Source organism: Lepisosteus platostomus, chromosome 1 (assembly GCF_059453375.1).
Source record: "Lepisosteus platostomus isolate fLepPlt1 chromosome 1, fLepPlt1.hap1, whole genome shotgun sequence".
Taxonomy (NCBI): domain Eukaryota; kingdom Metazoa; phylum Chordata; class Actinopteri; order Semionotiformes; family Lepisosteidae; genus Lepisosteus; species Lepisosteus platostomus.
Window position 1 is genome coordinate 1453506 of NC_142611.1, and position 25670 is coordinate 1479175.

Genomic DNA, 25670 nt, shown 5'->3' on the forward strand with positions numbered 1-25670 from the left:
TGAGGAAAAACAATATAATGAGAAGTGCACTGCTCCTATGACCAAACAAAATAAAAGAAAATATAGATTCATTATATAATCTTTACAACTTTAAAATGTAGCATAAGAAAATGTTCATACCCATTGGTAGAATTCCAGCATTTCTAAGCTTTAAGTGGAAATGTATTTTTGCTCCCTGGCCTCAAAATCCATTTGATTTGTATACGAGTCTTTGTGTACATTTCTTCAGTTCTTAAATGCACTTTCCTTCTTTTTCTCCTGTTTTCTTAAGTGTCAGCCCTGTCCTTGGCTCCCATCAATCATCTGTGGGATTCCATCCGAACCCTGAGTGTTCTAGAGCTGTACAGCCTGCGATCGGGGACACAGTCTCTATTCCAGCAGTGTGCCCCCAGGAAACAGAAGTGCACTTTATTACTTTAGTGCATTTGTTCAGTCAGAAAACTGCTATTGAACTTAAAATATTACATATATTCTCAAATCAAATGTTTAATTCACTCTGTATAGAAGAGCGCTGTCTGTTTTGCCAAAGCGACTGAAATAAAAAAAATAAGAAGGATAGTCTGTTTAACCAAATTAAACTAAAAGCTGGTGCAACAGAATTTAGTGTCTAATACCTTATACCACATGTTACTGCATTACAGGGACAGCGGTTATTTCCTATAAGAGCAGTAGGATGTAAAGGGTATTTCTGATCTCTGTCTGCAGGAACTAGTCTATACCTCTAACACACATTTCAGTGCATAGTCAACTGATTGACCTGTCTGGAAGTATAAATACTGTACGTTCGGCATTCCGAGCTGCAGAGCTGCAGTTATATGGCAGCACATAAGCATTATTGAAATTAACATAGTAACAAGTAACGGAGTAGCAGTTCCGATCACATAGCTTTAGACACAGCTGTATTTATGGAACTCCAGTGAGCCAGCATGGAGCTGTCCTTTATAATATGTATTTTCAGAAGCAACACTGTTGTACCTGCTGTGAAGGTAGACCTTGTCCTCAGAGTGGGTCGACTGTTACAACATGTCATGTTTTCATGTGACTCCTGAGCCAGTTGTCAACTATGATGGCTGTAATGGGTGTTGGGAAGTGGTCATTAACCTAAAGATTTAGCAAGGGCAAGCAGTTAACCCTTCGTGCTCCATCTTCGCCCCCCTTGGACTGACTCGTATTGTTCAGGCTGGTGGAAAAGGCTAATTATGGCTTTAACTTCTCCCTAGTTAAACAGTTTTAAGTCACTGTGCTGACATTCCAGTCTGTCACCTCTGTGTGGTCTGACCCATTTTCAAAGGCAGAGCAGAAAGCAAATATTTTAAAGGCTGTGTTGAAAGAAAAAACAAGGACACCAGGGCCTAAGAAACTAAATCATGCAGGTGGTTTCATACGAATGCCTTAACTTTTCCTTGTTAGTGAAGTGTAGTAGTGGACATGACAATCGAAGCCTAACAGAGCGTCAAGGTTGTGCCTCAGTCGGCCCTTTGCAACAGAGGGAAAAGACACCCTAGTATAGCACTCACACAGATTAGTGCACCATTCAACCTTTACTGACAGAGTGAGGCAAAGCTGACCAAACAAAGGGAAAAAAGCAACTCTTTACAACTGTACCTTAAAAGGGAATTGCATAAGGTTTTTTTTTTTTTTTGGAATAGTTCCCTCACCCCCCCCATGGCTGTAGAATGCCTTTAACTGTTACCACAGTTTTGCAGACTATTTTTTTGGATGACATGTTCAGTCAGTAAAACTTAGCAGTGACAAAACCATAGGCGTATTAAATAAATATACAACCGCAACACGTGTTCTTCTGTACTTAATGCTTGGGCTTGCGGTGTTCCAAGATTGGAGTTTTTCACAGCACACAAGTACCAGTTCACTGATGGAATGGACTTCTTAGTCTGCATTAACTCAAACCTTTAACCTCTCAGCCAGCCAATACTTGATGAAGGCTTTCCTATAAGTGAATAAAGGGGGCTTCTGATACACAGAGAATTGCCAACAAATCTGTCAACGTTGGACCAGTTGAAACATTTTTATTTTGATGGGGGATCATGCATTGCTGTTTCGAAGCACTGTGGTAATATTTAATGGAATTAGCTTTCTTTCCAGAGGTTTAATAATTGTTCATCCTGCGTTTTTTTAATGAAAAAATGTCACATCGATTGCATGATTTTGGAAATAAACTAGCCTGGATCTGAAAGTGACCTACCCTGGTCTTCGGTTTGGCGCCTAAAAGGCCCACAGGTCCTGAGGTCATCAGGAAGGAGTAAGCAGTGTGCTGCACGCTCTTCGGTTGCTGAGCTGAGGATGAAATGTCCACCCCATTTACTGCTTCTGAGCCCATGTCCTGCAAATAAGCAACAGAATTATCCCAAATGAAAGGCTGATGATTCTTTGATGATTGATAGCGTTTAAATCTGATGTTCAATGTCACAGACAGGTAGGAATTAGGGAAATGAAATTGATGGGATCCATGACAATGCTTGGAAAAGTTTCTCTCTCCTGCCCCTGGTCTGCTGTGCAGTGGGGAGCTCTGTGCCACCCGAGTGGGAGCTGCACTTCAATAGAGGGTGAATGGGCCCGCTCCCACATGTCAAGTGCTTGGGATCACTAATTCATCGTCGTGTTTTAGAAAGGCCGGTCATTCCACAGCAGTACTCACAAGAATACTTCTCCTCTTGAGCGCTGGGGTGTGGGAGGTCGAAGTCGTGGTACTGAGGGCGTTGGCGATATCCCGGTCCAGCTGGTCCAGTTTCATTATCAGTAAGACCATGGAGTCGAGACGTGGTCGATGCTGATCTGCTTTCGCCTCCTAAACACACAAAAGGGCCCAAGGTGACTAAAGTGCCCTTAAAAAAAAGGAAAAGGGTGACCCTGATCCTGAGGAACAAACATGGCTTAGGAGCTGACCCAGGAGCACACAGGACCCTTCTGCAAAGAGTATCTGAGGAAACATTTCGTTGTTTTTCAGAGACTGTCAAAAGATTATCAAGAAGAAGTGGAGAGGAACAACGAAATTTTTTGCTACCTGAAAAATATCTGAACAACCAAAATGATATGTCTTGTCTTTTTTTCCTTGCTTTTCAGTATGGAATTAACTTTTACTCGTTCCTTTGCAGCCAGTAAAGCAGCTCCCCACTCAAAATAATCAATGATCAAGCCTTACTCAAGTCCGTGTCAGCATATCAGTTCATCAAGTTTTCTGTTTTGAACCATATTACTTCTATTTTGAATAAATACATTTTTAAATGACAATTTCTTCCCAGCATAATTAGTTTTTATCAGTAGCAGACAAGTGAAAAAAAAAACTTATCGATGAAGCTCAGACTTCCATTAGCAGAAATGTGTAATTTACAGCTTGTTTTAATAAGATAACTTGGTAATATTCTAGCCTTGAATACCACACATCATCTTCTGTGATACTGTCCATGGTTGAGAAAATTCAGTCTGTTATTAAACTAAAATAAGTGTATGTCTATGGGATCAAATTATTTTTGCCACAGATTTTTTAGCTCAGACCCTATATTTCCATTAACCTTATCAACAGTGAAACAGATATCAAAGCTTTGAAATGCAAAACTAAATGAACATCATAGGTGTTAACTAAATGAATTATCTTGCACTGTTACTCCTTTATCTTTAATTCAGTTAACTTCACATAAAAACAAGTGTTTTGACTGAAAGTCCTTATCAGATTTAAAAAACAATACACACAGGACAGGGTGAGAATCTCACCAACTCTTCAATAGCCCCCAGTGCTAAAGATGAACGAGTAAATTCAATTTTAAATGTTATTTTTTACACCTCATACACATCAATTAGGAGTTTAAAAATATTCCAAGCATTAAAAACGGAAATGTTTCCATAACATAATAGCTGTAACTCATTTCACCCGAGACGTAAAAAAAAACAAAAAAAACAAAATGGGTTAGAATAGGGGCAGATTTTTAGCATGTCTTGAGCCCACAGGAGAACACTGCCTGCCTGTAAAAAGTGCAAGATGCCAGTTTAAAGATGGCTGCTCTGGGTCAATGTGGGTCAGAGCTAAACACTGTCAGTACTCCGGACAGGCTGCAGGAGGCTGTTAGTCAGAATTGGCCTAAGTGGCCGCAACAGACCTTTGATCTGCTGTGCATTGGCCGCGTTCGAAGGCAACCGCAGCCCCTAACTCTTTAAAGCGCTGAATCTCCTTAGTCTTGAGCAGAGGGCACAACAAGGGGACCACAATTAAATATTCGAAATCCTCAGGCAGGATCCGTGGGCGATCTCACAGACTTTTCCCCAAACTCCACACAGAACCAACGCCCCCCCCCCGCTCTGGAATCCAACCCAACACATAAGGAGCAGTGAAGCAGCGGAGCTGACTGACACCGCGCCACCACAATCGGACCGAAGCACAACTAAAATTCTTCCATGTCTGCGGTAAAACGAGGCCGGTGATATCATCTTTCTGACAGGTGGCGGTGGAGGGAGTCCTCGGTTCACGAGGAGACCAGCTTGATGAAGCCAAGGCCAGCACAGGGCTGTCTGGTAGTGATTTCTTCACATCACAAAAAATATCTGCCATTCCAGCCAGCCTAAGAGTTTCCTTTTCTCTCAGGTGCCAGGCCTTGTGGCAGCCGATACACAATTGTTGCGACTTCTCGTTCCCCCCGTGACGAAGCGGGGGATGAAGCGAAATCGCTGGCACGTTGAGAAGAAAGCGATGAAGAGTCACGTGTTGGGTTCCCTCTGCGCTGTGTGAGGACAGCGAGCATTTCACCACACGTGGGTGACTGTGCTCGGACATTGACGCCCACCACCCGAGCTTTTAGTTAATAATAATAATTGCTTACACTTATATAGCGCTTCTCTGGACACTCCACTCAAAGTGCTTTTCAGGTAATGGGGATCCCCTCCACCACCATCAATGTGCAGCCCCACCTGGATGATGCGACGGCAGCCATAGTGCGCCAGAACGCTCACCACACACCAGCTCTCAGTGGGGAGGAGAGCAGAGTGATGAAGCCAGTTCATAGATGGGGATTATTAGGAGGCCATGATTGGTAAGGGCCAATGGGAAATTTGGTCAGGACACCGGGGTTACACCTCTACTCTTTTCGAGAAGCGCCCTGGGATTTTTAATGACCACAGAGAGTCAGGACCTCGGTTTTACATCTCATCCAAAGGACGGCGCCTGTTTATAGTATAGTGTCCCCGTCACTATACTGGGGCATTAGGACCCACATGGACCGCAGGGTGAGCGCCCCCTGCTGGCCCCACTAACACCTCTTCCAGCAGCAACCTTTTGATGTGGTTCTCCTCTCAGCCTAGTGAGACTGAAACACGCAGGTACGTTTCCTGGCGCGTTTTAAAGCTGAGCGACAGGGGGAAGAAAAGATGATTTGCAGAGATGCTCTGTCATGTAGTCTTGCGAGACAACAGGCTAGTACACGCTTTGACGGTCTGCAGCTACAGCCACGGAAATCTTCCTGGATTTTCTGAGTCTGCAATAGCAAGGCTTACAGCGACCTCAAGTGGCGAGCTTGCAAAAATGCAAGTAATGTGCTTGGGTTTGATAGCAAATCTTCTGTTTTTAAGTCATACATTTAATTATATAAATGAATTATTGGAAGTTGAAGGCTTCATTATTCTTTTTATGAGCATAGAGCATATTAAATAATGAACCATTTTCCTCTGCTGTCGCTTATCATAGTTAAGAGCTGTTAATGTCAATGAAGCAAAAATGAATGGCTGTTTAGGACAAGTGTTTTTTAAATCAGAGATTAAGCAGATCACTTACAGTGTGAATAAGCTAATGCTTGCAGCAACTTATAAATCACTTAAATTGCTCTCACGGATTAATTAAATAAAAAGGTTCAATACATTCAGAGCTTAAAAAGTGACTGTCAGAGCCAAAATGTATGAATGTGTCCTACAAAGTACGTGCAGTTATGATTATTATTATTTGTCTGCTTAGCACTTGAATAAATATTTCACATACAGAACAAAAAACACATAAGTATCCACATATAATCCAGTTCTGGACTGCACTTACACATAACTACATGCTATGATACTGTATATTTATGAGATTAGTTATTTTGTTTTATGTAGTTTTGTGTGGACAAATTTCCACCCCCAAAAAGCTGTCATAAAAAACAAAATGGTAATTTTTTATTTTGTGTTGCATAAATATGTATTAAAGTGATAGGCACTTCTATTTTTATCCATTCATCTATTTTCTGACAGGTCCGAAGAACTGGATGTTTTAAATGTTGAGTAGAGTGGGACCTGATTCTCATCCTCAAATGCCCTGATGAAATCAACACCAAAGTGTGTGGAGGAGCATTTAAAACTGAGGACAGCCTTCAAGTATTAAAAGATAAAACTATCTCAGGCAACCGTTTATTATATGTAACCAAACAAGCTACAGACATTTGCCCATTGCGTTCTTCTGTTCCCATTTCGGCATTGTGACAGCAGTGAGTCTGAGGCACACTGCTGAATTGCTAAAAACACAGAATCCAAGTGCTTTCCTGGCAAGTTTGATTGCATTAGAGTACGGGGGGGAATTTACAAGACAGACGTTGACAATTATACTAAAGAAACAACAGGTTGTAAAAAAAAATAGCTGCTTATGTGAAAAAAACTATACAGTATATATGTCTGTTAGTACATGTTATCAGTTTTTAAAATGCACAATATTAAATGTCATATCCTACAGCATAATGTTTATATGGGACAGCAGAGAAGACACAAGTGTCATCAGTGCTGTCTGTGGATAATTCTCTGAATATAGCTGGAACACAGATGAATCTACATTAGTGGCCTTTAGCCAGGAAACACATTGAGATGATGCATTGGGCTGATTAATCACCCAGTATTGAGTTATTGGGTTGGACTGTGCTAGACTGGTCTCATCAGAGCTCTCTGCACCTACACAAGACCGTCACCCTTGATTGTGAGCTGCTGCATTACTTCTGAATGACTTTATTTGTTAGATGTTTTTTTTTTAATAGCGGAATATTCTTCGCACAGAAACAGAAAGAATACTGACCTTGAAGGTCTTTCTTCAACACTGAAGTCCGCCTGTAATAAATAGGTACCAGCTTGGCTTTCTGTTCTCATACTTAATATCTCTTGTGAAAATGCTTACATTTATTTTCCAGTTAGCAGTGGGTTACCCTGTGAATGGAGTTCCTTTCAGATTTGTAAAGACAAACGAGGCATGTGTTTATGTAACTTTGTGTAATGGAAATACTGGAGCTTTAATAACGCAGTTTTCACAAGCATGCTGTGAGATTTTCCTTCCATCTCCTCCTTCCAATGTGCTTTTGTACAAAACAAACGCGTTTCAGTGGCGTTTCAATTGAACAAAAGCAGTTAAGCACAGCCAAAATGTAGCGGAGGCCAGCTTAAATGCCACGATGAATCATTTAATTACACACCGCGTTTGTATTTATATCAAATTCTCTTTAGGCTGCTACATTCCTCACCCGTTTCCAATTTTAAACTAACATGAATTTCCTCTCTGTCTGCCTCCTTTGCGCTTCTTCCTCTCTTTTCGCCACAGACACAAGACTCCGCAGCGGCTCTCAAAGGCCGTGATTCACCCCATTACACCACAGGAATGCAGGTCAGTGCCCCCATTACATCATTACTTATCTGCCACATGGCTTCTGACTTGCAGTAGGGTTATACCTGTTGGCTGGTGTGCTAACACTGGGTAGGCCCGGTGTTTCTGAGTAGGTAAAAGGGGCTCTGTGGTTTCCCAAGACAGGTAACCTAAGACAGCTGTAAAGTATTCAAACAGCATCCCGACTGAGCGCACACACAGCACAAACACTCCAGTGCTTCACACCCTTGACACAGTGCAGGAGGAAGAAGGGAAATTAAGCTTTTTATCTACTGTGGCACTCATGCATATTCTTACTGGCATAATCGCTACCAATATTTCTCGTCTTCGTGTGTCACACATTGTCTTATGTGAGTCCATTGTCTTATGGTCTCGATCTGTTTGCAGAAAGTATAATGTTTGCACTGCAGTGATATTCCCCATTTCTGTGCTACTGTACAAACAGCAGGCTGTGCTCTTTTAAAATCAGTAACTGAAGAATTAACATGTGGAAAGTATTTAGACAGCGAAAGGGTGTTCACCATGGAAGAAATAGACCCTATGCAAGAAAGATACTCCTGTAATAAATCCTAATAGAACAGGTAATAGGTATGTTACATGTTACAGGTACTAGAACCACTGAAGATTAATCTCCTGGAGCTGATGATATTCTACAAACTGCACTCAAAGAAACAAGAGGTTATTCATATTCCTAGTCATAGTCAAATCTCTTCCAGGAGTCATGTAAAATAAGGGAAACTACACGCTAACTGTGAAATGGCTGATGTACAGTAGCTCCCATCCTTTCAATGGGAGAGAAACTGGGTGATCGTTGGCCGATATGTTTTCACTGAACTAAACTAGAATAGTTTTAATTAGAAACTGGAGCATGACCAGGAGCTAGAGGGTCATCTGTAGGGCAACAGGATGCTAGGGGACAGTCCATTTAGAGAGATTTAGAAAAGGCAGGTCTTGGATAACTAACTTGCACCGCTAACTACAAACACAGCTTATATCCTAGAAGACGTTCGAGCAGGGAGCTGCGTCAGCATGAGCAGGCTACAAAGGAACAGCTAAAGGTTTGTTCCATCCTGAAAAGAAATGACATTTCCTTATGATACTCTATATTTAGATTTTCAGAAGGCAACTTTCGAGACCCGGATGCCTCCTTAAAAGAACCTGGTTCTTGCATCTTCTTCTCTATCTCCCGTTAGTAAGAAATTGCTTGCACACGCTGAATTTGCACTAACAGAGATAATGGCAAAACGCTACACACGGCAGTTATTAATCTAACTCTCAGATCAGCCTGCTGATGCTGCCTTGTTAATTTCACAAAAACCTGAATGAAAAGCTTGAGAAGTAGGATGTACTGTACAGTAAAAAAAACATGTTAAAAAAAAACAAGCTCACTATTTCTCAGCCTCAGAGTTTTCAGCAGCTGTTAATATTCCCAGATAATTTTTCCTATCTAAACTTGGCTTCCCATCCCTCCTGATAAGACATGATGTACAACCTGGAAACAATGAGTTATTGGGAAGTAATACTCACCCTTGCGTTAGAAAAAGGAATGAGTCCAGAGATCATTTGCTTGATTATCTCTTGTAATAGAATGTTTCTCATTGTATTTCCTGGGCACATCTTGCAAACTATGTAATACTGTATAAATACTTCATTGCATGAGCAGTGGATGTTTTTCACATTTGGTTTGCTTCCAAAAACCTATTTCTTACAGGAGGATCTCTCATGAGATACCCTGAAAAGCAAGCTGCTTGTGAATGTTTTTCGACCATATTTTTTGAGACAGGAAAGAGGGGGTGTCAACCTAATCTCGTTTTGTCCCATTGTCAAGAGATAATTAATTCCAGCAAAGTTATTTATTAGATTTGTCATTGTCGTGGCTCAAGCTCTAGTCAGCAGTTCTACAGCTGTAGCTCTGGCTGCAAGTTCCTTGGAGAGTTAATTACAGATTACATTTGTTTCAACATTGAACTGTATATTCTCCTGCTTTGTTTCATTCAACTGGCTGCTCCTCTTCTTATTTAGGTACAGTAAAGAAAAGTCTGAGGAATATGCCACCTTTTTATTGATGTGCTTTTATCTGAATAAAAAGCTTCCAATCCTATTTATTTCTCATACCTGTTTAAACGAAGTGAAATTTCCCCCTCGATACGTACTGTATATGGCAATAGACCTAAATACCTTTGTGCTTCCAGGATTCCCAGCAGCACCTGCAATTTGAGACTGTACTGCACAGCAAATGTGTTTTACTGAACAAATGCGTTTGACCAAAGTCATTTGATTTGCACTCTTTGCTTGTGACTTTAAAATACATGATTTGCTTTGAGAGCCCTTTAAAAAGGTTTGTTTCTTATTTGTGAGAGCATAAGTAAGACTGAATTGCCCTTTGTTACTGTGTCAACATCAGCAGCAGTTGTTCTTGTTCCTGAAGTCACATTAACGTGGTCATGCTCTGTGAAGGTATTTGTGATGTGCATTTGAATTATAATATCCTATTATATCCTATTTCTATTTTAATGTCTATGTAGGATGCTCTGGATAGGTATTCATGCAAAGCTGTAAGCACAACAATAATAGCATTTCCCGCAATATTTCTCCCCACTGAAAATAAACAATTAATCTCAATATAGATAGGGTGTCGATATATAAAGTATATAAGTACTGTATATAATATAATGTAGACACAAATTGTCAGTGTAAGGGGAATACCTATATACTGTACATATTTAGTTAAATTGAAAGCAAATTGCTCTTTACAGATGTTAAATAGATTGTTGCCTTAGCTACAGTGTCTTGGAAGACACTGCAGTTTTCATTAGCTGCATGTGCCAATTTTTCCTTGAACATGAAATTTATTTTTGTTACTTAACTATAAACTTGACCGTAAATCTCGTATCATGTTTCCATTCTTCTTATTTTTTATGTCCAATCCTTTTTTTTGAGAAAACAAGCAATATTCATTCAATGTTACGCTTTGTGAGGGTTAAAAAAGATTTTCCCAAATTTTCCTTGATTATATGCGTTTCTAAACGTATCTGAGTGTGCCTCAAAACGTTTGCGTTTCATCACCCACAAGACCAAATGAAGCTGATGAGATGCAGATCGTTTGCTTTCCTGTCTGATAATTCATTTGCGACTGTTTTTCTTTGACGTCCCTCCTTTGCTCTGCCCTCCCCAGCCTCGTCTGCATGTTCACAACCTATTCTAAACATTTCAACTTTCCATGCACTGTATAATTTGTTTTTCTGGGTTTCAGGCTGCAGAAGAAACCATTGAGAACGTCCTGCTGACTAGTCTTTTAAAACAACAAAATCATATACTCTCCTTCAGGCAAAATACCGCCGTTGTTTTCCGAGTAAACACAAACACTGAGGAAGAGAAATACACGTTTCACAGGGAGGGAGATCATTTAAAATGTTCCAGTGCTCCGGCTTCTCAACCTAATTTCACCTTTGTACCCCTAAAATACACCCTTAAAAGTAAAAAAAAAAAACCACACCCACTGCACAAACATTTCAATAATCTTGGAATGCTTCTGCAGTAAAGTGAGACAAGTTCAAATTATTTAATGATGACATTTTTCCATAAATCACCTCAGAGCTTTCGCTGAGGAATGAAAGAGCCTCAGTACGCAGATCTGCGAAGCCTCGCGGAGAGGGCCGGGCCTTGACACCGCGGTAGTGTGTGCGTGGATTCACGAGGACCATGGCCTGCGGCACAACGGCCCTTTTCAGTGCCTGCATCTGCGCTGACCGAACCCCCCTGCTTCAGGGGGAGCGTCTGTGGAAGGGCGAGCCGAGTGCTTCTTGCCACCTGTGTGCGGCGTATCCCAGGACAGGGGGCACTCCACCCATGTCCGTCAGGCACTCCCAGGACCAGCCCCCCCACGCGGGGGCAGAGAGAGCCGTCGAGGTGGCCTGAAGCACGAGACCATGCCACCGCCCGGCCATCAAGACGGCCCCCGGGGTGTGGCGTAAGTGCAGGAAGTGTGCAGATTTCTAGAATTAAAGTATTTGCCTCATATTTTTATTTTATATGCGAAGGACCATACCTGTTCTCTACAAGTCAGGCAACGTTGGAACGTTCTTATGTGTAAGTCACAGTGAAGATTTTTAGCATGATATTTAGGAACCTTTCCCTGTGTTAGTAACAGGGTTCTGTTAAGGATCTTCGGAGGCTGAAGGGGAGTCTGCGGCTGTTTCAATCTCGGTTTGCCCAAGCTCCTTTTCAAAAGAAGAAAAACAGGAAGTGATGTGCCCACACATATCAAGGTACGCGTAGACCACTTCGTTGACTGAAAATGTTTTCCACGAACGACACACACTCCGGGCCAGTTTAAAAGAGCCATTTCTCAAAACCAGAGCCCCCTGTGCTCTGCTCCAGTCTGTACTTTAGTTATTTTTGTGCCAGAAGTAAACAGCTTACCTTTCTCTTCCGCAGTTTCACGTTGGTATCCACGGCCCTATAATCACTCGGGATGTCATCTGTTCTGAAGACTTCTTTTGAGTCACTCCCCTCGTTGTCATTATGAGCCATACTGTCGGGATCCGAGCAAGGCAACTGACAGCGGGCATTGGTTTGTGAGTCTCCATCATCACATTCCCGTAACCCCGATTGGCATTCCAGGAGACTGCTCCCAGGCTCCGTGTCCGGTGTTTGCGTGGCACTGCTGCTGGACAGCCGGGCGGCAGAAGTTCCCATGGAGCTGCACGGGGTCGCATGTTCTCCTGAGCTCGGAGGCGTCTCGGAAGCCCGCGCGACGATGACGGCGTCTTGAGGACACGCGTCGAGACGGTCATCGCTCATTTCCTGATGTAATCCAAGAGAAGTCGCCGGATCCGTGGCAGCCACCTCTTGGGGAAAGCCCACATGGGAACAAAGTGACACTTCTCCCTCGTCCCCTGACCCCGATGCACCTCGGCTCCTCTGAGACTCACAGGGAGATCGGTCCCCACTGTCGGGGCCCTCCGTCACCTCCTGAGCTTCGGCCTCAGACAGGTCCCCTGTTGCCCACGTATTTGAGGGGCCTGCCCCCATGGGCCCGTCCTGTTCGGTTTCAACACGGCTACCCTCCTCAGAGCTTGGGTCCAACGTCTCATCAGAAATGTGCGCCGACGCTCCTGTGCTGTCCTCCGCGGACAGGAAGTGACCCCGCTCCTGGCCGTCCACCTCCTTGGTGCTAACGCCCAGGCGCTTGAACGAGAGCCCTTCCACAAGCAGCTCATGACAGCCCTCCGGCAAAGAGGCGCATCTTTCTCTGCGGCCCGATTTCGATACATCAGTCTTTTCCATTATTGACTTTAACCCATCAGCTGCAATTCCATGGCAACATATTATATCCAGATCGTCAAAACTGTACTGTAATCCTGTCCTACTGGTCACATGCTCCTCCCAGCTTTTCTTCCTGGTTGTCACAGGCATGGCATGAGCAGTCACAGGTGACCTGTTATATTCCATAGAGCGCTAACAAGATCCAGTCAGAGATGCATCCAGAAACCTTATTTTGAAGGTTGCCTGTAACAGAGGAAACAGAATTTATTCACTGCAGTGAATATTCTGTGAATTTTAAAAAAGCACTTTCTTGGTGTTTGGAAAACAGAATGAATTAGGACTCAACAGAAATGCCACAGACAGGTTGATTAAATAGCTTCAGAAATGGAAAACATTTCTATGAGAGTAAAGCCATGAGATTATAGCAGTTCCATGATCCAGGGGGCTAATGCTGTTTTGCACCCTACTGTATGCCTCTGGGATTCTGGGAATCGTGGAATGTGGGAATCTGGGATTCTGGGAATGTGGGATTCTGGGATTCTGGACTCCAGGTTCCCCTGACTCTTGGCCTTGTGAAATGGACTGATAGAAGACTAGAGCTGAACTAGAATTCGTTACGTCAATATTTACTGTCAATTGTGAGCTTTTTTCAAACTCCAAAGTCTTGAAAGTTGAACTCTAGAACTGTATTCTTTAATGGGCAGATATATGGGTATACTTTTGAAATAAGCCTACAGGATCATGGAAAGGAAGAAATAAGTGAAATACTGCATGTGCAAGGAGCACACACATCTCTCACTTCTGCCAAGGTGGAAATCCAATCAAAAAATACTTTCATAAAGCAAAAGTTGACTTAATTTATGCCTGTTGTAGTGGAGTATTAGGCAATTATGACCTGCACAAAGGCTTGGCTTTTACCACATATTTAACATTTTTCTATAGTATAAACTAATTATGCAAATTCTGATTAGTATTGAGAATTGTAACTAATAATACAAGATGAACTTAAATTTAAGACCACATTATATGTTTATAAATTGCACGAACCTTACAAAAATCTTACAGTAAGAATGAGAATACTACAGGAAAGGGTTTACAGGTAAAAAAACAAAATCTCATACAGTATATAATATATTTCATGCATCGTCTTGAATACTGTGCTTTATTATCAGAATGGCATGAAACATGCAACCAATGAGTACTGGACCCAATTAAAAAAGCTTCCATGATGTAAAGTCCTGAGTCATTAATGTCTCACTGTGTTTTATATATATATACAGTATGCAGGAAAATAGACATCCTGTATCATATAAAAGTCTATAGTCTGTTCTACAGGCCATAAGAGATCACTGTCTCCTACTGATAACAAAATTCCTTACAAGATAAATAGTGTTCAGTTCCCTTACGATTCATGATCTCTTGCTTCTAGGTATTTAAATTAAACAGCAACACAATCAACATTTTAATGCAGAGTTTGAGAATAAACTCTTTTTGAAACGGCCAGTAGTTTGAAGTATTACCCAAAGATTTTTCAAACACCGCTTATTCCTAGTGGCGTTGGTGGCATCATAAAGCTGAAAGCATCATGCTATAGTGCAGGTACTGTAGGTACTGTATTTCGTACTGAGATATTTCAATACAACAATGCAAAATAAGACACTGAGGCTAAACTTAGCTGCACACATGCTATGCTGAAAAAGATTAGTAAACATGGATAAGACATGGTTTACTGTAGTTTCAAACATTTCAGTGTTCATCAGATGACATCAAATTCCAACAGAATCTAAGAAATGTGAAGATCAAATGTTTCCATAGTACGCAAAGGTTCAGACTCACAGTAAAGGGGTCTTCAATTAGCAAAGAACCATCAAGCATGTTGATTTATTCACCTTGAATATAATAAGTTTGAAGTCAGAAAGAAAAACTCATGTTTTAAAGAAGCTAATTTGATTAATGCGTCATGAACTATTAGGGACTTTTTAACAGTGTGAAAATCTTAAAAACATTGTTTAATAGCTGAAAAATATTTTTTAGAAGCAAAACGTTACAGGAGATACAGGCACATACAAAGCAGTTAAAAAATGTGCTGTCTGTGGATGATTTAAAATCATTCCACAAGTGTTGAATTACCTAGTAACTACAGTTTATGCTTTCTACTATGATTGATTAGTTGACAGTTGTTACAGAAATTGCTCTGTAAATAATATCAAAACATCTTATTCACAATGTGCCTTTAGCTAATCCATTGCCTGCAATTGCTGTCTAACTTCACAGTCAGTTAATGTCTTGAACGGAGGTAGTAACATTTGTTTTGTAACTCCACTAACATTTGCACCAAACAAGAATCATCCTTCTAACTGAAAACCAGTATCCACATTGTTCATTAAAGAGCCTGTTTGCTCTTTTTCAGAAAATAATAGATATGTAGAAGTCACTTACCTTACTCTCAAGAGAAAAGCATGGATTATTTTGTTACCTTAGAACAAACTTCAGCAATTACCATTAGTACTGTGAAAGTGAGGGTTTTAGAAGTCCACATATCCTTAATTGCCGTAGCAGAGTGATCTGTTTGAAGGCAGCTCTGTACTGCTGGTATCTGTGTAAAAACAAGCTCTGCTGCTGGAGGGAAACTCAGGCACACGGGATTCTGTCAATTTTCTGTGACTCCTGCCTACAGACTCGAAGAGTAATGGCTTGTGGAAAGGGGGCCAACTCTGCCTAGCCCCAGATTGCCTGGAAGTATTTCCTGCCTTTAAACAGCATGTTCATGTCTGAATGGCAAAGGGCATAATGACCAGAATTTAAAAGATCAACATGCAGTCAGCAGTGTTTTACGCAGTGATCTACAGATATCTAACATATCTTAGATGTTTCAGTGCTGATTGGTCTGATGGACGGGAGAAAATAACTCTAGATAAAACTCCACCACACAGTAAATTACACCTTATTAAGACAACTGAGAAATATTTCAAAAATTGTGAATTTCAACAGAGTTCCCAGTGTTCTTCATGGATTCATTTTCATACTGCATTAAGAATGAAAGAGCAATTCGTCACCAAGTCAATGGGTTTTATTTTCTGTCATCTCCAGGTTTATTTACGGAGTGCTTGTTATCAGGCAATGTCTCTCTCAAAGATAAAAGAAAAACATAACTTCCCTTAAATTAAAATTGTAATATGTCTTCCCCATCCAGGTTAAACATTTCCAAAGTTTAAGGGTACCGCTGTCGTTACCTTTCCTGAAAAGTCTCCAGAGCCACACAAATCCCGCACTGTGAAAACTGAAGGACAGTCTCCATCTTGAGCACATTAAAGTTTTGCTGACACTGAGCACTTGTAGGAGCGCTGTTCCTCCTGGCTCGACAAGGAGTCTGAATCATGTCTTTGGGACAGCCCACATCTTTCACATCCTTGCTGTCTGCTCGGCTTCGCTTCAAGTATCATCTGTTTATCTTTTCTTCTTTCTTCTTCCCTTACAGCACAACTTCCTCCAAGTCGCTCCGAGTGTCTCTCGAGCTGGGAACTGGACTTACCATTTGGTTTTGATTAAAAGCAGACATGCAGCATTGTAAAACCCAGGATGGAAGCCAAAGGAGACTGCAATTCTTGGCAGCAATTTCCAAGCTTTTTAACAGTCGCTTGTAACTGTACAAGCATCCTCGCAAAACTGAAGAAGAAATACACTGAGACGCGTTTATAGACATTCCAGGGGAATGTGCCACCCCAGCAGAAACACAGCGTTTCAGACCGATTTAGACTGCGCGGTATTTAGAGAACTACAACGCTGAGTTTTTTTCAATGAGCGTTTAAAAAAAGCTCATTGAAAAATAAAAAAAGCTTTCAGTTTTTCCATGTTTCAAAACTTTTGGATCACCTTCATATTTTTGTTGATTAGGATGGTTTTATTTAAAACATATGACTATGTGTCGATTCTATCTCTCAAGGAAGAAAATGCGTGTAACATGAAAGGAATATACAGTACATAAAAGTAACATAAAGTTTGGAGAGTTCCTTTTTTATTAAAAAAGTTAACCAATACAGCTTTTTGTTTAGCTAAAAATGGTTTCTAAGTTAAAATTAAAATAATAACTTATGGTTAGAAGATATTAGGTTTAATCACAATTATATGTGGTGCACTACATTTGACATTTTTTATGATTTGTAAATCTTTTAAGATTATTGATCTGGTAGTTTATTACTTATAATCTCCTAATACGTCCCTTATAAGTGACACCTATGATGTTTGTATTAATAATTTGTTATTGATTAAAAGGTAATTACATACTGTACCAGTCCTTCACAGATACTATTGCAGATTTGCTCAGTGTTACTTTGTATACTTCTATAGTATACAAGAGAGCATTAGATTGTGTTTTAAATGTATGCTGTCATTTTGAATTCTGGGGATGAATATTAATTACTTATTGCCAATTCACAAGTTGTATAATTGACTGTAGGCTGGGGGTGTCAATCACTAGATGAGCTAGTGTCTTCTGGTTTCTGTTCTAACCTGAGTAGTCAAATCAACAATTAACCTCATTATTTTAAGGATGTTTTTCACAGTTATAGTTATAAAAAGATCCTGTATAGCAGGGATCTCAAACTCAGTGCTTGGAGAGTTTAATGTCTTACGGTCTTTGTTCCACACACACATTCTCAGCTACACAGATTGACTGAGAGCATGATAGTTAATACAACAACCCAGGCTAAAATATTTTATTGCTATGCTACTGGGTTATCAATGTTAAATACCTTAAGTAACAATCTATATGTGTCTTAGTAAAAAAATGATTAGGTTAATTGTTTAATTTGTAACCTAGGTTGGAGTGTTAGAAGACATCAGGCCCTTCTGATGTACTGTAGGTGTCCCACACCCCCACCCTCAACATTGTGGAAAGAGCTCAGTCTAACTCATGAGCACTTCATGCAGGGTTTATGCCAGCCTGTGAAAAAAGGGATGGATAAGTGTGTCTCACTCGCTTGTGAGATGGCAACATGTTTCTGTTGGTACCCTTTACAAGTTGTGATTGTGAAAAGGCCTGAAAGAGCACTTTGAGGTGATGAGCCCAGACGTCTGCAGTCTGCTTACAGCTATGTTACTTTTTAATGTTTACACTTACAAAAGATCCAGAAGATACTAAACTGAAAACAAACTACTGTACATTTCCCTGATGACATCACAAGCATGTGGTATTACACTGAATCCTAATCAATCAAAACACGGATGCATCAAAAATAATTAATTTGTCTTAAAACACATCAAGAAAGGCAAAAATGATGTAAATGTATTTAATCTTTGGAATGACCAAAGACAAAACACAATCATGTGCACTTCTTCTGCGTTTTCAGGTTGAGTCACCTGAGCCACAAGCTTAACTCAAAACTATGAGTTCTTCACGGTGAGTGGGCATGGTGCAAACCGTGATGAAGAATAGATACTGTAATGGTCACCGTTCCACGTAAAAGCAGAGGCTCAGTTTTTCAGAAGTCTGACTGTGTACCAAAAGGGAAGATTTAAAGACATATATTACATAGTCTGTAGAATTGTTGGGCTGTCCTGCAACAGCTTACAATCCAACAGGAAACTAGAGACTCTTCTAGGATAATGCATCTGTCGTCATTATAACACTGTAACAATTCAATAAGATCTGGCTGTTGCCCTGCCTGAGGACTGGGATGGAATTTAAAAAAATATTACCTACTGGATAAGTGGAAGCATGTTGGAATCCTGCCCATAGAGTCTGTGCTCCAACTCAGTGAAATTAATATGGATATGAATATGAATTCATTTCATTTCCGAATTGTCTGTGAGCTTGAAAAAAATGCTCATTGCAATTTTTATTTCTTCGGGTCTCATGTTCAGAAGTGTGTCACTGATGATACACATATAATCTAATTTATGCATTATTTAATTTATTTATGCCATGAGAGATCCATTAAGATACATAAATCTGAATCATGAAGTTAGATGTGAATTGGGGTCATTGCAGTCTGAAATGCTGGACCTTTCATGTTTTAGTATCATATGTTGACAAAATCCTTGCATTGCACGTCTGCTGTGTTCCGGTGGATTTTTAACAAAGTTTACATTGTATTAACCTTTCTGTAATTCTGAATGAACTACAACCTTAACTAATACAATTCAACAGTAAATTAAAACCAGAAAGAGGAGGTTTTTTTTTTACCCAGTGGGTGTGGGAGTCAGGAACAATCTACCCTCCTCTCACTTGTAACTGTTCTTATATTCTTATATCTCATGAGCTTCCAAGGAAGGGTTCCTCCAAGAGATTTGCTGAAGACTAGAAGTGAACCAAACCATTCCAGAAAGATGTGTGCCATTGTGAAGAACCCTAGGAAGAATTTATTGGTGCCTCAAACATAAAGAGCACTGACAACAGAATCATCTCCCCATCACCAACAAAGTACGGGCAGGATAATATTTTATGATTTTACTGGATGCAATTCTAAAATCCCATACGGAGTCCTGTTTCTCGGCTGCTCTCCGCAGAAATTGCTCATGCAAATCCTCAGCAAGCCTGGCCATTCCTGGTCATGGCAGAGAATCTTTGAAGCCCAGCTATTCGAAGCCATAAGAAAAAAAAAGCTTTCTTAGAAATTAATATGACCACAACAGTTTCTGGCAGTCATAGGGATTCAGCAAAACATAAACAATTAGGCTTTATACAACAGATCAATAAATCATGTTGTTTAAATATACATATTTCTACAGTAATACCAGTAAATACTGTCAGTATGTATTAAACTGACAAAGTTGCATCACACACTTTTGTGTTTTTTTACAGGAATTTTGGCATCCCACACTCTGCAAAGGGTGTGAGAACTTTTGTATACTTTCAGAAAGTCGTCTCCCTGTCCAGAACATTTTTTTCAGTACTCCCTCCAGGCTGCATTCGGAGAGCAAAGATCAAAATCTTATGACTCAGGAACGTCATGCATAAGAAATGTTCCACATTCGTTTATCCCATTCTAATTTTTTAAAAAATATTCTCTTCATCTCTCAGCATATTACTTTTTGGTTTTGTAATCTGTGCACATACGCACAGTGCACAGTTGTGCAGTTCATCTGCTGGGCCACCACTGCATCATTGCCTCTCCAGTCCGTGTGAATATATTCACCCACACTTGCTTCTCTATACCTGCACACAGAAGGACTAAGCAAGAACAGAGATGGGGAGGCAGTCTGCTTGTTTCTATTGAATACTTTTTGGGTCTAGGGAGCCGGGTGCAGATTCTGTATAATGTTGATATTAAGCACAATATGTTTTAAGGCGGTGTAAAATATATTTCCGTCTGTACATACTGTATCCCTTTTTGTACCTTATTCTTTTTTTCTGAAAAGAGTTTATTTGAGAGTTTTATTAGTATGTTTTTGTATCTTTATAGACTTGGCTTTACTCACCTACAGTACAGGCCGGTTTTAATAATCCAGAACTAACAAAATACTTACAGTATGTTAAACTTCAGATTATTCAAAGAACAGTAGGAGACTGTTACAAAGCAAGCATATAATTCTTTGCATTTAGATGGTGCTTTTCACCTCAAATGATTCCAGAATGTTTTACAGACGTTTTCTATGGCACGGCTACATTCCAGGTATGAACATTACTGAATACCACAGTCTCTTCATTCAGTGCAGACAAATGCTTACACAGATCTTACACCACTAAACTTAAAGTGGTACTCACACTTCAGACAGACTGGTAGAAAACGAAGAGAACAGCATATATACATAAAAACCTCCATATTACAAACTTCATTTTTTTACAAAAGGATCTTGTTCGAACTTATTCTGAACAGGGCAAGATTTCTAATTACCCAAAAATGTAATTTATTAATGTTGCATGAATGTACTGTACAGTAGCTTCTACTTCTCCACGGATTTTAAAGAATTGCAGAAGCTGTGTGAGTCATCAAAACCGACCATTAAGCAAATTAAAAAAAAAGATGTCCCCAAAATAAGGTTTTATTTAAGTTGGACATTGAACATTAGACTATAATTTGGAAAAGTTCTAGGAAATGATTCCTACCAGGAAAATTTCCAGATGAGTGTCTTTAAAATTAGGGCAGGGCTCTTGTTTAGATTATGAAGTGGTTAACAACAGGCTTGAACTTCTGGAAATAAATATCCATAAGAAAACTTACAGAAAGGATAACTGATATAATTACATATGACATTCTGAGAAGCAGAGGCAGCAATTTAAAGTATTCGCTGTCCTTGAAACATCAAAATAATCTTTTGTAATATAGAATCTTTATCATACAAAATACTGTAATTGAAGTCAGAAGCCAAGCATGAATGCATGCTTCAAGCAAGGCTATTGCTTCACTTTTCAAAGTGTTTCGTCAGTTTCTTTATTTAACCTTTAATTATGTTGTGCTGAAAAAAGGTTACTTGATGTGGCTGGAGAGTAATGAGGTATTCTGTCTCACCATAACCTGGAAACTGATTCTGTTTTTCCCTTTAAGCCTCTAAAGCCACCTTCGGTTGGTGTACATTTCTTTTCCCAAGCTGCAGACACACTGTTACTGTATATTGAGTTAGCAGCTGGGAGATACTGGAGGTCTTGCTGAGAGAAACCTACAGGTCCTACAGGAAATCTTTAATATTATATATTGCCAAGATTATGGATTTGTCAAAGACTACTGTGAAAGGCTGAACTTCGCCACAATTATCTCTGTAGTTATTGTGAATGTTTTAGTTTGGGCAAACCTTCATCAGGGCGGAAAAGAGGCATGATTCACACAAAGTGAAACTGGGGTAACTTGCCTGGTTGAGGAGAATTGCAACCCTTCTGTAAGGACAGTGAGTCAGACAGCTACAGCACATGTAGAGAGACAGGATGGGTGAGATTAGGATTTGCCCTCCTCCCCCAGAATGTTTGTTAAATATTCTGTTTCTTAACATTTCTTAAGAGTAGGGCTGCAGCAGGAACAGCGAAGCAGAGGATTTTGAAATTGGATAAACGGGAACGGGCGTCCTGTCCAGGGCGTATCCTGCCTTGTGCCCATTGCTCGCCGGGACCCCACGACCCTGAATTGGATACAGCACTTAGAAGATGGGTGGATGGTTACATAAAAGGTAACTACATATGAGAAAGAGCTTCATTGGAAGACAGTCGCATTTGTCTTCGGGACAACGCCGGGTGTCACGTCCCTCCGGGATCTGCAAGGTGTGAGGTAAAGATCCGCCCAGCGAGCAGGGCCAGTGGCTCAGGGAGCAGTTCGGCAATCGCACGCGGTACGTGTACATGGAGTCTGCTCCTTGGCAAGAGTACAAACTGCACGGCTCCCATCGCATCTGTTTCAGCACGGGAGCCCGCCGTCCAGGTGGTGCCGGGGTGTTTTCCACAAACGGTATTTTCGATTCTAGGGATGAACTTGATCCATCTCCACAGTGATTGACAGGAGCCAGTCCCAGCGCACATCCCAGAGTCAAATCAACGGCAATTCCACTTACCGATTCCTGAAAGTGCTTTGCTTTGGGTCTTTACTTTTATCGCAACCTTCTACGATTTGATAGGATTTAGCCCGGGTGACATCTGTTGATCTGCTTCTGCGGCCTCTAAGAGTCTCTCCCCGCAACCACAGACCTTCTCATCAGGTACAAAACTGCAAGAACGGAACACAGCGGAGACGACACGCTTCCAACGTGCACATGCTTGTGGTCACGCTGTTTGGGTGATGCCGTTCAATAATGTCCCGCTGAGCTGGACGGCTGCCCTCTGGGTAATTATTTTTGCTTAAAAAGGAACGGCACAGGCTGCAGCATTGCTAAACAAGCCCGTGTCCCCTCTGGGGAAATGAAGCTGGTGCAATTTAAAGTATTCACTGTCCCGGAGCTCAGCTCCCAGCGTGCGTTTCTCCGTGGAAGAGAGTCAACCATCAGCTGCTCTCTTCATGAATATACAGTACTTTACAAAGAGGCTGCTGTGGTAATATGGTACTGCAGTACAGGGCACTTAAAATGGCAAACCTCTGCTAACAAAGATATCATTAAGGCACACAAAGACTTACTACACCCCCTGCCTCCTCCACACTGGTTTCGAGGGTGCTGAATCAATAACAGCCGCGGAGTTTGTATTGGGGGGCATGACGGACAGCCCCGCTGCTCAGTAACCTCTACACGGAGGCTGCCGCAGAGATTTCGTGGTTAGCCCTGTGTGAACAAAGTCCCCCAGTCATCGCAGACACACGCACAGGAAGGACAAAGCGCAGGTGGGGGCAGTTCCGACGGAGGCCCACGCAAGCGTGCCATCCTTTGCCAGCGCGTCGGCACCGCGTCGCGCCTCGCAACACACGTGGCGGGGAAGAATGAACTATTCACTCCGCGCTCATAATCCTCCTCTGTTCCGCCCCCCTGGGGCTGACAGCCCTCAGGCGAAGTGTGGGGCGCCCAGAGGAAACTGTCTCAGATTCCTCGGCGATATAGTTTATTATTGGAAAATTCCAGGCTGAAATCATGAGGGCAGCAGAAACTGAAACTCGCTTTTCACGGAGGGGCGTGCGATCCTCCGCCCTGTAAGGAAACCGTCCCCTGCGTTCAGCTTTTGCCTTCGACTCTGTTTACATATGTTTGGGGTTTATTCTCTGCAGGTCACCGCATTTGTCTTTTTTTTCTTTTTCTTTTTGGCACTGCAGAAGCGCCGCGCACAGCTGCTCCGAGCCGGGCGGGCGGCGAGCGATGCGCTGGCCAAATGCATCGAAAGTGGAAAACGAGTTCTGCAGAAATTCCTCGAAGAAAGGAGTTTATTCTCCTTAAAAAGTGCCCGAGGAGGCTCCCAGTAAAAATGCATATAATGTGGAATAGTTCAATTTACATATTAATGGCGGAATTAAATTGGTTAATTTTAGGATAAGTTTCAAAATGGCAGTGAAGACACACTGTGCAAAAGATCTTTAGTCAGGAAATTTCTTCAGTTTCATGATTCTTATGACGTGTGACATTTTAGAACTGGAAAACCTGACTGACCCAGACTTCTCTCATAAGAAAAAAAAAACATTTTGCGTAAACCCTAAGTAGCAAGATGAGCAGGCATCCATTCTTAACAGCCTCGACTGCTTTGAAGGAACCTTTTAAGTGCTTTCCTTGTGTGAAAAGCGAAAACGGATCAATACTGTAAAATCGATGACAGATCATTCATCTTCTTTAATGCTGCCAACAGAAAGACTGAAATAAACGGAGATGAGTATCAATTCCTTCCCTCCGTGTGGGAGTTCGCGATCTTTTGGGTCCACGTCACATGGAACAACGTGCATGTAGCGAGCGCACAAAATATATTTTTAAACCTTAGCTGATCCCTTTTCCCCCACAAAAAATGATGATTCAGCTCATTAGCCGGTGGAAAGCAAGAGAAAGCAGGGCTACGGATATGCCCACTATTTTACAGAGAGCAAACGTGTATTGAAATCAAGGTGATGAAAAAAGAATCTGAAATGCAAATCTTAAATTAGCGGTGTATATAATCTTGAGTTGATTTAATGCTTCAAAACCGTGCCTGTTTTTGAACGTTCTCTAAATAGAAAAGCAAATTTAACCAATTTGCTATTTCTGCAGACTCGGACGTTTTATCATTAACGATACTTCCGTCTGGCGTGTATATGCTTTTAATTAAAATACTGTACATACAGTAAGATTTATTCAAGTTCACCAATACGTGAAGGACTATATTTCATTTTTGTTTAATCTTATTTGTGCATATTTTATCATAACGATAACATGTTCAGAAACTAAAATAGCGTTTTAAAACAGTTTTACGTTTTAAAATAGTTTTAAATGCTGATTGGTTTCCATGGAAGTCCCATAGCGCGTTTTTTTTTTTACTCCCTGTCGGAAACGGGCTTCCATACTGATCTGATATGGAGCGATTGGAATGGCTGACCATTCCAGATCTTACCTGCTATTATTAAAAATAAAGTTTTTAGTTTTAAAGTGAGTCATTGTAAAGGAGTTGTGCATTTGTATAACAAAGAACTAACGAGTGGATTCCCAGGTTATTCTTTGCCTTCAATCACGGGGTATTAATAATTAGACTAACTGCACCTTCAATAGCCTTTCTGATTCATTCCGTAATCCTTAACAACAGCCTCACTGTGAAATAGTACCTCTTAGACTGCAGTGGTCAGAAAACGGGGTGTTAAAGGGGGAAATCGTGTCTGAAACTTTGCTGAGTGGATGTGGCCCTGCCCTGCACTACAGGTATGCGCTATCGCTGAAGTATGGGCACTAGACTCCCAGGACAGGTGATGATGGCATCAGCTGTCACATTCCACTCATCGCCCTGCTCCCAAAACACAAGCGCGTCACCCAGGTCCTCGTAGTTTCAGATGGCTGGAGCGTCATACTGTTCACGGAAACCACCAGTGTCAGTGGCAATACTGACGCCTTTTACCAGCTCTTACCGACAACCCATAAATGAACCAACGAGGGGGTTGGAAAAGGATTCAAAATCCTTCATTCATTCATTCAAAATAATTTTTCATTGCAACTGTTAAATTTGCACCTCAACGACACAGAATGACGCCAGTATTTGTCATCATGTCCGTGGCACTGAAAGCACACAGAAATACTCAATTCGTATTACAAAGGCTTGGCCAAATTAGTATATGTTAAAGAAATCAGCACTCGATTTTATACCACAGTAAAGCCGCCGTGAATAAAGCGTGTTAAAACGGCAGAGGAAAAGTAAAGGTTTATTCCCTGCTGAAAAGAGAAGAAAAGAAACAAAGCGTTTCGGCTGTGGAGCCACCTTCGAGTTGCGTACTGTATGTGA

General features: G+C 41.1%; 1 protein-coding gene across 2 annotated transcripts in view; it reads right to left on the bottom strand.

Annotated features, from left to right (window-relative positions):
* Nucleotides 1-16404, bottom strand: part of dlc1 (DLC1 Rho GTPase activating protein) — a 101954-nt gene extending 85550 nt beyond the window's left edge. Inside the window, exons 1-4 of one of the 2 annotated variants that reach the window (XM_088633527.1) lie at nucleotides 16114-16404; nucleotides 12035-13123; nucleotides 2657-2806; nucleotides 2204-2341 (exon numbers count right to left, since the gene is read on the bottom strand). In XM_088633527.1, coding sequence (XP_088489653.1) covers nucleotides 2204-2341; nucleotides 2657-2806; nucleotides 12035-13066 — 1320 coding nt within the window. In that variant the 5' untranslated portion in view covers nucleotides 13067-13123; nucleotides 16114-16404. Of the gene's footprint in view, nucleotides 1-2203; nucleotides 2342-2656; nucleotides 2807-12034; nucleotides 13124-15319 lie in introns of both variants that reach the window. The other variant, XM_088633519.1, reaches the window with a different exon arrangement.
* Between the last annotated feature and the right edge of the window lie 9266 nt (nucleotides 16405-25670).